This window comes from Hyposmocoma kahamanoa, unplaced genomic scaffold (assembly GCF_003589595.1).
Source record: "Hyposmocoma kahamanoa isolate Upper Pololo Valley unplaced genomic scaffold, ASM358959v1 103, whole genome shotgun sequence".
In the NCBI taxonomy this organism is placed as follows: Eukaryota; Metazoa; Arthropoda; class Insecta; order Lepidoptera; family Cosmopterigidae; genus Hyposmocoma; species Hyposmocoma kahamanoa.
Window position 1 is genome coordinate 15,434 of NW_020653344.1, and position 13,005 is coordinate 28,438.

The 13,005-nt window shown below is 35.5% G+C and overlaps 1 protein-coding gene across 1 annotated transcript; it reads right to left on the reverse strand.

Annotated features, from left to right (window-relative positions):
• Window positions 1–601: 601 nt before the first annotated feature.
• Window positions 602–4,706, reverse strand: LOC113238367. The gene is made up of 2 exons (XM_026475211.1): window positions 3,582–4,706; window positions 602–2,063 (listed from the first exon to the last, which is right to left on the reverse strand). The coding sequence occupies exon 1, from the start codon at window positions 4,519–4,521 to the stop codon at window positions 3,604–3,606; it is 918 nt and encodes a 305-aa protein (XP_026330996.1). The 5' UTR covers window positions 4,522–4,706; the 3' UTR covers window positions 602–2,063; window positions 3,582–3,603.
• Between the last annotated feature and the right edge of the window lie 8,299 nt (window positions 4,707–13,005).

The window sequence follows — 13,005 nt, forward strand, 5'->3', positions numbered from 1 at the left end:
ATCAAGAAAACTAACGACCCGACTACTTATTTAGGTGTGCATGCTCCATCGTCGATCTCTTCGTCACTTTCCATCAGGTGATATAGAGATTAAATGCACTTACATTTGAATTAAAAAAAAACACTAAAATAAAAAAGACCAAGAAATCGACTGCAAATCTAAAGATAACGATGTCTCAAACATCAAAACCAATTACTCAAAATAAAACAACTTGTTATTACACAAAATAAAACAATCTGCCAAGAAGATAATGGTGAAGATTGGATTTGTTGTCAAATTTGCAATCAATGGTTCATGAAGCGCCTGCTCATATTTAAGAGGGCTCAGTTAACTACATTTGTGATTTTTGCAGGTTGTAAGTACAATTAAAGTTTTGTGATACTATAGAAAACATTCCTGATTATAATAATAATAATAACGCACTCACTCAACATAGCCACGTTACCCTGTGTTGCGGGTGCCATGGACACACACATACACAATCACAAATTACACCCAAACTCACGAGAGAAATAAATGTAGGCCATACAAATATTTCTCCCGGTCCGGGAATCGAACCTGGGACCTCTGCGTGGTAGTCCGGCATGGTAACCGTTCGGCCACAGAGGCAGTTATATTATATTACGACCAAAGTTTACTACAATTAAGATTAGTTTTCCATTTGTTAACAGTTAATTTGTTTTATTGTAATATTTAGATACTGTTACGAATTGTTTGTTAAAATAATGTTTAAGTTTAATAACATTTGAGACTGCCGATTACTATAGGTACTGCTGACTGATAATATGTGTTGATTGGGTAGGTACATATTTGAGAGCTTATTAAAGTGAAATAAATAAATTAAACTAGGGGAAAGGGTACGTGATGATCCTTGGAGGTAAGATGATCCTTTTCAATTGTAGCGAAACTAGTAACGTCATCTAGATATTTTCTTCGGTAAAATGTAGGCCTCAATGTGCCCTGTCATCAGTCAATTCGTAATGGCAATGTGAGTGACGAGTTAAATTTTGTGGAAAAGAACAAAAATTGTGTGAGTTTATCTAAAGTTAATTAAAAGCTTCCATAACTTCCATTCTAAGCAATCAATTGCTAAGATTTTTGTGTTGGTGGCTTTGCATAATGCTCTATTTTTTTTAATGGCATGGTAACAGTAGACAGCATAAAGGTTATTTTGCCGAACAAAAAAAAAGTAAATTGAGGCTAGATGATTACGGTTTTGGCTTACGAGATGGTCCGTGGGGATCATCTTGTTCTGTATATATTGTTAGGGAAATTAATGAAAGCTCAATGTTTCTAATAATTCGATTGAAGTTGCAATTCTTTACACGTAGAATTTAGGCGTGACGTACGAAAGTGAATATGTGCGTGTACATTTATATCACATTATAGAAAAAACCAGTTACATTTTCTGGAAAAGGGTGACTTATATCATTATGCAGGAAAATTATCTTCGGTTCTAGAGCACATAGAGTAGTGGTGATCAGATAGAAAGATGAGTCTTTTTACACAAATGACGAATATTTAAAAAAACGAATATTAATACAAGTCGAGTTAGCGCGTTTTTTACAGAGGGTACAGAAATATTCAAATATAATTGTAATGTATGATTAAAGTGGGTAGTTTCTATAAATGATATGAGCTGTCAAAATGTGATGATTAGGTCGTAACTGATTGCGACTGACATTAAAACCATGTGCTGTGCTGAATTCTGGCTTTTAATTCCTTAAATACTATATTGGCGACGAGGAAACTAAGTGAAATATAAGTAAGAAATGGCAGCGGCGAATATCTCAAGTATAGTTTTGCCCGGAAAGTTCGATCCCAAGGAAGATAAGTAGGACAATTATAAGGAGCAACTGTACTTTGCATTTGAAGCGTCGGGACCATTAGAAAGTGTGCAGAAAAGGGCTTTGTTCCTGTCTCAGTTTGGAAAGGAAGCATTCTCGTTAATTGTGTCGTTGTTATCACCATCGAAACCCAGTGAAGTGCCTGCCGTTCGAGGACATTGTAGAAACTTTGGACAGATTATTTATTACCGCTCCTCACCCAGTGTTAGACCAGATCTTGCGCACTAGACCATCAGGTGGTCTAGTGCGCAAGATCTGGTCTAACACAAACATATAGGCAACATGCAAGTTACATAGATAGTGACAGTGAATCAGTGATTGTTCCACCATCCGAAGAGTGGGCTGAAATTATTGGTGTTTAAAAAAAATATATTAAAATTGTTGTCTTTTGGCCCTTAGTGATTAATTGAAAATATTGTTGTCCAATGAAATCTGGGATAAAGGTGTAATGTATGATTAAAGTGGGTAGTCTCTATAAATGATATGAGCTGTCAAGTGTGATGTTAGTAAGACAACATGTAAAGAGATAAGTTTTCTATCATTCAACGAATTTATACATGCTTAAAGATGAATATGATTTAAACTACCACCACTCTCCCTTAAGGAGATCATCTGGTACCTCTTTCCCCTACTACACAATTTTGTTATTTTTTGGTATTTTTTAAGTGTCCGATTCTCGGGGACCTCCCCCTACCTACAAACAGCAAAGAAACAAAATATGGATTATCCCAACTATCTGAAGAGTGACATCTGTAACTATAAAAGCCCATTAAGAAAAGTCTGTTGATTGTGTCAAGCGCTAAGGAAAAAATATAAGAGTTACAAAAGTACTCGGCTTCAAATCCACGCTGTACATCTTTTAGCAGAAATTCATTAAGCCGAAAGAAAGTTGTTTATAAAACTAAAGACAATTTTGAACAATCTCGCTACAAACTGAGGCATAGACAAACTAAAGAACATACGTCAGTCAACGGAAGGAGCATAATATCCACTAGAACCCGGCGCAACAACGAAGATTATAATAATAGTAAGAACAAATTATCATGTCGTGATTCCTTGACCGTTTTGAGGCCCAACGGGAAGAACTCAATCGAGTGTGATTTCTATTGACGCTCAACCCTTTTATGACGCTTTGACTGGCTCTTCCGAAGTGGATGTGATGTAGGCGGATTTCATACAATTTTTTTTAAATATGGAACAAAGGATTAATACCTTATAACTGTGCCAGTCACACTGGCGATTTGAAAGCGATGCGGCGAGCACGCCGCGCTGTCGCATCGCTTTCAAATCGCTCGCGAATAGCCAGTGTGAAAAATTTAAATTTATTTTGTCTATTATGTAAAGATTTACAGAAAGCTTTTTGGTTAAATACTTAGGGTTTTCATAATGTTTAAGCTTATTTTAATCCTAGCCATTAGGATTTCTTAAAAATGTATTAAGCTTTCAATACGTGTTTTGTAAGACTATTTTTTCATTGTATATATATATATACATATATATTATACATCATATAATGTATTATATTTATTACAATGTTTTTATAATAAATATATTTTCATAAAATTTCTTATAACTAGCTTATAAATAGTTATATTTAAAAACAAAAAAATGCAAAAATCTATTTTTTGTGAAGTATATCAGGCCACGTAACTATCAGCCGCCCATCATTAACACCGTTTAAAGACCATAAATATATATAATCTTTTATTATTTTTCTAACTGTCGGGTGACCATCTTGCAAATAAGAATGCTGCATTCAGTAAGTAGGTTCTATATACGGTATTCTTATAAATGCACTTATGGCATGAGGTTTCACTATGTAAGGCAGGCGAATTTTAAAAGCCAAAAGCACATGATCGGACTTTTGTGGACTCGCTCGGGTAGCTAAATCACGTATTTCAACATTCGAAATTATGTGATCGACACTAACTAATTTACGCTCGACGTAAGTTACAATTTGGTGTGTAAGTGTTGGATATATCAAGTTAGGTAGTATTGTGTCAAGTTGAGAACGTAGCTTATTTAACATGCTGTAGTCAATATTAAAATCACCAGCAAGAACGAAATGTCCTCCATGACTTGACAGATAATTCTTCATGTATCTCAAGAACCAATTAATTGTATAGATATTATTTCCATTATCGTACTTGCCGTTCCAATCACCATGGATGTTAGCGATAGTGAAATTTGTTGTACTTCCGTAGAATGCTCCATGGACAACAAGAATACATTTGCGTTCGCTTCCAGCTATGGGGATTATTGTGTAACTATTTGGGATGAAACCGCCGTTCAGATTAATGCCGAGGGCCATAGAATGGATTACACTAACGTTTTTGCTTTTGTGAGGAGCGTTGCCATAGGTGAGCCATTTGTTCGGAAAATGTATGCTTATCGGAATCCATCTGGGCACGCCGATCTTTGCAACAGAACTTGGCAGTCCTACTTCCTGACACAGTTTAAACATGAATATCTGGACGCCTTCACATAGGTCCACTTCTGAATCGGTGACATAGCTTCTCATGTTATGGGAACATATCCAAATATCGTAATAATCTCCTCGTCCTCGTCTTTCTTCTTGAACAGCTTCTTCTTCTATCTTTCTCCAAACAACAAAATACAAAACGACAACAATCAGAAAAACAAAGGCAGTCACTTTTTTCTTTCCCGTAATCATTTTGTAACTGCATCACAAGTGTTATTATAAATAATAATTTTAAAGTTCAATTTTTGTTTCGTGAGACCATACGTCACGAAGCGTAAAGTTCGAGCCATTGCCAATTTTGTACTGTTTCAGAGGCAATTGATTATCGTCCTCTGAAATTTTTATGGCCCATAAAACTGTGTAGGTAAGTAATGAATGGGCACTGGTTTATTTAGAAGCAAACAGTTTGCTGCAAATTTTACTCGGCAAATCAGAATTTTACGACATACGAGTAGTTATACACGAAATACATTAAAATAAAAAACATATTTACATTTAAGTCCTAGTTTACATTTGAATCGGAAACTTGAGCAATACGCGCAAATATAAAAATATTACTTTGAAAGCAAGATATGTAAAGAGCCGACATTACAACTGAAGTTCCGATAGGTGCTACATTAAAATATACGTTAGGTTATACTTTTAACATAACTTTTTACGAAAGGTAATGTGACTGTAAGGAATATACACAGAATCATCATTGCCTGCATTCAAAAATATGTAAAAGGTTGTTTTATTCTAAAGACAAATGGCGCCAATAGCATGTTGGGAGTAATGGAGATTTTTGTCTTCTATACAGAATTTTATTCCTAATATCGTACCGTGTAGGTGAATTACGTTACGATGTTACTGTATACGTTCTTTATCGAGTGAAAAAGTAATCATATTGTATTTTGAAAACTATTGCCTCTTGCTGCATAATATTTTTAGTTACTAAGTGCACGTGTGGGTTTAGGTATGTTGTAGTATACAAGCAATCACGAGTCGAGTGTTAATTATCCCGCTGTTGTTTAGGGTATTAACATAAAGATGGAAGGTTCTTTTCGAAATGAATAACGCAAGTCTATGTCAATTCTATAACTATATTCCAATATAATTTCTAAACTACCCCTTTAAGCAACACAAAAAAACCAAAATCGGGAGAATATTTTGAACTGTAAAGTACCTGAGGTAATTTTTATGGCCACATTCGTATATTACAAAAAGTACAATGGGTAAAACAGGTTTCATAAAGTTTTTAGATCCACCATACTACCTCCCGTGAAGTGTTGTTCTACGTACGCCATTTTCACAACTATATACACACATCAAAAGTGTCTAGGGATCAAGTACGTTTAAGAGTATTGCTGCAATTAGGGTTAATTATATTAACTTTTTTGTATCGCTATTGATACTTTTTAGTGAGTTTTAACATTTAAATAAGGAATATTGTTTAAAATTCGATAATAAGAAGAAAATCGATTGTCAATGTGGTTTTGTATAAAAATGAGTTATAGCGTTTTGACAAAATCATTACAATATCTGCATCGGAACCGAAACAATTTACATTATTATGGAGAGACGACATCATTTAACCCGAGAAGTGATGATGCGAGCCGTCGGAATGTTGGAAGCTGGTTCCAGGCAACGTGCTGTGGCTTTCACTCTTAACACTACACAGAGCGTTATAAGTCGCCTCTGGACGCGCTATCGCATGATGGGCAGCGTGGCCGAGCGACATGGAGGACGATCTCGCATCACGACTCGCAGACAGGACCGGTATATCCAAAATACTGCTCGACGGAATCGTACCATGACCGCCATGATGTTGGTTACGAGGCTCCACAGCTCCTCAGGCTTGCTAATAAGCAATCAAACAATCCGAAATCGTTTACGTGAAGTGGGTCTGCGATCCCGAAGGCCGCTCAGAGTTCCACCTATTGCACCCTGCAATCGCAGGACCCGTTTACGATGGGCGCGCGAACACAGAAACTGGGAGGAAGAAGACAGGCGCTATGTGTGCGTGTCGTATGTGTGTGTCGGATGAATCCCGCTTCGGTATAAGACCGGATACAAGACGTACTCGAGTTTGGAGAACATCTGGATGTCATGAACGTTTGAGATATTGTCAGGAAGTTCATCCATATGGTGGGGGAACAATAATGATATGGGCCGGTATTTGGATCGGCGGAAGAACCGATCTCATTTGGATCAGGGGTAACCTCAATGCTCAAGTTTACGCAGAGAGGATTGTTTCAGATATTATCATCCCTTTGCGAGGCCAGTTGGGTGATTCATTTCAAATAATGCATGACAACGCACGTCCACACACGGCTAGAGTCGTAACACGCATTCTTGCCGAAACTCGTATCAACGTTCTGCCGTGGCCTGCTCAATCGCCAGACCTCAATCCAATTGAGCACGCATGGGATATGCTTCAAAGAAGAGCTGTGCCGAGTATGCATACCGTACATACTCTACAACAATATTTTGACTTGTTACAAAACACATGGGCGGCCATTCCTCAAAATGATTTTGATGAACTCATCTTAAGCATGCCAAATCGCTGTAATTGTGTGATTCGTGTTAATAGTGGAAATACAGATTATTAATTTTCTTATCTTTACAATAAAAATGAGCAAAATCATCATTTTCGCCATTTTTTTGTCATTTAATTGACGCCGTTAATTTGAGTTTTTTCCCACAATTTGCAAAAACATCAATTTTAGTTTATTTTAATTAAATATAGGGGTAAGCGGTTAAATAAAACATAAGCATTAAAGTAAGAAGTCGTCCTGGAAGACTGGATTTGGTAAATATTGCTTAAATAATTTTTATTTCAAAAATATTCACTTGATCCCTAGACACTTGATGTGTCTATATCATGCGTCAATGTGTCAACGAATTACTACAATGAAACAAATTTGTTTCAATGTAGTAATTCGTCAAATATATAGAGACAATTTATCAAATTTTTCTTGTAATGTGACAAAAAAAAGTAAAATGTTAAATTTGCTGATCAAGTACTACTTAGTCGATGCCTGACTGTACTTTCAATTCGAAGATTTTGGGAATTTTGTTTAAATCACTTTTACTTAAGTTTTAATACTGTTTACGCTTTAGATGATAGGTGATTATATTAAAAAAATCCAGGAATCTGGCGTCAAAAAGACATGTCAGCATGTTAGTTAGTGGAAAAAAGTGAGCACCACTTCAAAATAATTCTTAGTATCCAGACGAACTTTAAGAATCAACAAAACACCTCTCTATGGCTGACCCCACCGATATTTCTGATATATCCTGTTTTACAATTCTATGCTACTCCAAAAATTGCCTATCCACACATGACAGCAGTGAAAGGTTGATTTAGGTTACAAGCCAAAAATGTAAGTAAATAAATAAGAGCATCGTTAACATAGCAAAAAAACAAATATCGTTAACACTTAACCTTACGAAACATGAGAACAAAATCTAATTGGTGATTCAGGGCGTGAGGCTGTAGGTACCTAACCAAATCAACAGGTACAAATGGAATAGTAATATAGACTTGAAAAACACTACACGCTTATCACCAAAAGATACAACTTAAGTTCGCTTATTGACTGATTTGAGCACTCAAATGCTTCCATAATTTTCGTATACAACTGCGGCTACACCATACAATAATTTTAAACAATTTCTGTTCAACTAAACCAATTGAGCAAGTACAGCAACAAGTGACTGAGATAGTTTCTGCTAAGTTAACATTGATGACAATGTTTACTTCCCTGACATTGAAAACTCCTAAGTAAATTCCAATACCAAGCATTGATGCAAAACTGTTAAGAGTTTAGTACAGCAGCTGAATAAGATAATGTTCATTAAGAAAAACTCCAATGAAGCAGTTGCCTTCTCAAAAGATCCTGTTCCTAAGAAAATTTTGGAAGAAAAAGCAAACGCCTTAACTTTTGAGGACAGGATTGCATATATAAAATTTTGCAATGTTTGTAAAACATACGACTGTGAAAACTTGAAATGTCGTAAGGAATATTTCGTCATAATGGAAAATGTTCCTTACTACAAAATTTCGCCTACGACATCTCAAAATCCGATAAATCGACGAAATTATTACCCTTATATCGACGGTAGAAATTTGAAATGTCCTAAGGGACATAAGGTCATTTTCCTTTACGATAAAATGTCCCTTACGACATAGCAAATTTCCACCATCGTATGCTCACGAAGAAAGCGTTTGGAGTCATTACAGCAAACACCGAGAACTACGTGTGTCCAAATTAGAATAAAAATCCTTCATAACTGTTAATATGGCCAAATAGTAGTCATATTATGTACAGATACCGAAATTTTAAATCAATCATAAAATCTTAAAAACAATGTTTGCGATAGTTTGTCTGGTTTCTCTTTCTTGCCAAATTTGATTTTTAAGTACCTTAATAAACACATCTGACGATGTATATCTATCTATGACGGTTAATATCCGTTTCTTAGTTCTTTGATGAGGCCGTATTACGCTCAGGTACATGAGGTACATCATTAATAAAATTAGGATCTATAAACACAGGTTCAGGTATTGTCGCTATGGAACAAGGTCTCACTTCATAAGGCAGGTGAATCTTGAAAGCTACCATCAAATGATCGGACAATCGGGAGTCTATGTAAGTACTTATTTTCCGAACATTAAGGTTTGTTATAATATGGTCAACGCAGACGTATTCATTGTCAACAAAACTAGTTATTTTGTTATCAATTGTTGGATATACCAAATTCGGTATTATTTTGTCCACTTGAGTTTTTATATTGCACAGATTACTATAGTCTATATTAAAATCGCCACCCAGCACGAAATCTCCTCCAAATTGTGATAAATGCATCTTCATATATCTCATAAACCAAATAACAGCTTCTATGTTGTTAGGATTATTGTATCCCACGGTAGAATTCCAATCGCCATGCATGTTGGCTATAGTAAAATTTGTGTTGCTTCCGTAAAACTGTCCGTGTACAACCATAATGCATTTCCATTCAATTCCTTTAACTGGAATGATAGTATAACGTAACGGGATGAAGCCGCAGTTCAAATTAATGCCCAGGGCCATTGAATGGGCAATGTTCGGCAGGCCAGAACTATGCTCTGCATTGCCAAAGGTCAACCACTTGTTGGGAAAGTCTACAGTTATAGGGATCCACTGAGGTTTACTTATCGTTGCATATTTTTTAGATAATCCCACTTCTTGGCAAAGTTTAAATGCGAAATTCTTGGAGTTGTGCCCCATGGCTGTTTCGGAAAATGTGATGGCACTTTTCATGTTATGGGTGCAGACCCAAATATCTTGAGAAGGCTGTCAAAAAACGATAGATTAAAACATTGGTAAATATTTTTTAAAATAAATTGTCTTAAATTACTTCGATATAAAGTGCCTACTTTTGTGGAAAACGACAGTATTACACTTCGTATCTTATATTTATATAATAACAACGCAAGTATTAAAAAAAATTGTTTAAAATGTATGGAATGTGCCCGAAACGTAATTATTTTAATAGTTAATAATAATAACGCACACACTCATAGCCACGCTGTACGAAAATTCTGTATCGCTGGTGCTACGGACCCAAAGTCATGAGAGAAGTAACGCTAGGCCATACAAATATTTTTGTCGACCCAGGAATCGAACCCGCGCCGCGACTTCTGAGTGGCAGACCAACTTGTTAACCGTTCCGTCACGGAGGCAGGAAGTACGTAAGGTACGAGGTGTATCACTGCATGATTTATTTATCGGCAAATAGAAACGTAAACAGTGTATTATTGTTAGATATACTATACGGAACAATACTAACCTATTTTTTATTAAATATGGTTTGAACATATCGTATGGGGTGAAGTGGTATAAGTGAGCGAGGACGCTTTAAATTAGCAACCCATCACTGTTATTTCCTGATAAATCACACTCAGGCTACAAATTCGCAACGGTGGTGGTGCGTTCAGCGTATGTACGTACAGTCAAGAGCACGTCAAGCATGACACTTTGTACTTTGGACCGTTGTTATCGTAAGTCATCGAGTTGAATTAAATGTTAAGTGTCAAGCTTGACGTTTTCTTGACCCTGTACGTATGATGTATCTAACACAAGACACATTTGCGCCCAATGTACGCGAAAACCTTGAATGCCCCGCTGAACGCACCACCGTTCCGAACTTGCAGCCTCACAGAAATTTCGGCGCTTACCAATTTCTTCCAATTATCCATCAATACTCTGTTACAGAGTTAATTTCTATGGCAGAATAGCGATCTCTGATTGGAAGACATGGAACGGGCCAAAATAACACAGCTTGACTAGTATTGATTTTTAATTTTTTTTATGGACGACATCCGAAAGCTAGAACTGTAGTACCCAGTATCAATTAGCATGTCGTTATAAATCGTAAATCAAAACATATTTATAACTACGCGACAATAAGTTTCACGTCGATTTAAAGTGGTCGTTTGCCACAAAATACTATCTTCTTCACGTATTCGGCTGTGGGCTATCAATAGTGGTCGGAATAGACAGTTCCAAATAAGTTGATAAATATGTACAATACTTATACAGTACAGTAATAGTATGCATTGTAAGGTGTTTAAAATGAGTAGAAAAATGTGTAAATGTATATAAAAGGAAAGTATACAGATTAATTGCTTTTTGAATTCCAGATTTCCGAAAATAGTTTTGCTGAATTGTAGGATAAAACTACTCACCTAGAAAGCTGAATTTGAATTTTAAACTAATCCTAGTGGCGCCACATAACAATGAAGTTAATCTTTTCCAAAGTTAATATTCTTGTTAAACTACATGCAATAGCTTGTTTTAACTGATAAGATAAAAAGGGCAATTGTTTTAAAACAAGTTTTAAATAGTTCTACATTGGTGAAAATATGCAGTCACGGCAAGTTGGGAAAAGTTAATGGTGCTACCTTTCAGAGTAGGAACTACAGAAATAGTTAAAAAGTTCTACAGTATAGAATTTAATACACGCGACAAAAAATGTTTAATTCTACGTGGTATAAAGAAAATTATAATATATATATTTTTATTTCTATGAGCTGGTATTGCTATTAAAGTTTCACCACGGCAATTGATGTACAATACTTCATTAGGGCCTAGCTTTTATTTTTTTCTTAAAACACGAAATTTTACAATATAATTAAATATCTTAAACCATAAATAATTTCTGGTAGGTGAGTAGTCTTACTATGCAGTAAGCAGTAGCTTTCCGGAATTCGAAGAAAATATGTTTTTAACATTTGGTGCTTTTAACCGCTCCATGTCATTCCTTGTATCAATATGAAAACATTTATCTTTTCATTTGGAATAGTTATTCCGACCACTGGCTATCACCTTCGATACAAAAAAAAAAGGGATCAACATAACGAAAAAGTATTAAAAGTGGAAATGGATTAACAAAAATTACAAGTAATAAACAACCATTTATAGTATAGTTGGATTGTAATTGATACCTATTATACAAAAATATACCAAAACTTACACAGTTCTTATGCTATCAAATAGTTAAGTTAGTTTCGTCCCGAATAGGATAGCGCCCGTGATCTCTTCTCATCAAGCCGATGGTGTCGTATCAAATCCTTGACGACCAAAACGGCCACGCAGATGTCAATATCCCGTACATATCAGTTGATAATGTACCAGAAACCCATACAAATTGAAGTCACTTTGGTAGCCAACGGTAGTTCGCTATAGAAAAAGTTGTTTACGATCACGCTAGTTCATGACCATTGAACAAATAACACTAACGAGATTCACACAACGAACGCAACAAGGTGCAGTTTTCAAATTCAAATTCAATGTATGTTTATATTTTAGACAAACCGATGGAATTAGTAGGAAAACCGAGCGATGTTGCGATTGTTGTGTGAGCTTGTATCACGCAAATCAGAACACCGTTTTTTTTAAACGCTGGAGCTAATTCAAATTCTGATTTTATAGTTCCGCTCACAAAAAAGAACTCGCAACGGCAATAGACTGATTTCATAATTTTCACAACGGCACGTAACGATTCTTTTAGCTGTTACTATTAAACTTACTTTTATATATTTTACTTACTAAGTAAAATATGTAAAATAATTAATAATTATATAATTATCACTAGCGACCTTCTTTTTCCTATAACAGCGGTTACAAGCTGCATGGTCGTGACCACGGCAAGCGGTAGCAAACAGCTTTACAGATATGTGACATGATATATAATAATAATATTGTGTGAAACTGAAGTCAAACCATTTTTGTTTTGACCAAACCATCATCATATCAAAACCATTCGTGCGTTTTAAATCTTGTTATCGTTGTATCGTCGTTATGTTGTTTGTAATGTATAGTATGTGTAATATGCAATGAATAATTTTAAGGCGATTTTAAGAAAATTCTATTAATTTTCCATTGTTGATAATACACATGTCGTGCTCGTCTGCGACGTGTTTTAATTAAAAAGAATAAACAATTTCGTGCGGTATCGTTACCGTGTAAATTATAAAAACTGCCATTAAGTGTTGTTCGAAATTAACACTAGCACTAAGATGTGAAGAATGCGGTAGTGCCAGGGCCTTATTAATAAAATCAAATTTTGTATGGATTATTATACACGACCACGTGTTCACCATGACATGTTATTCATCAGAGAAAATTTTAGTACAGATAATGGATAGAG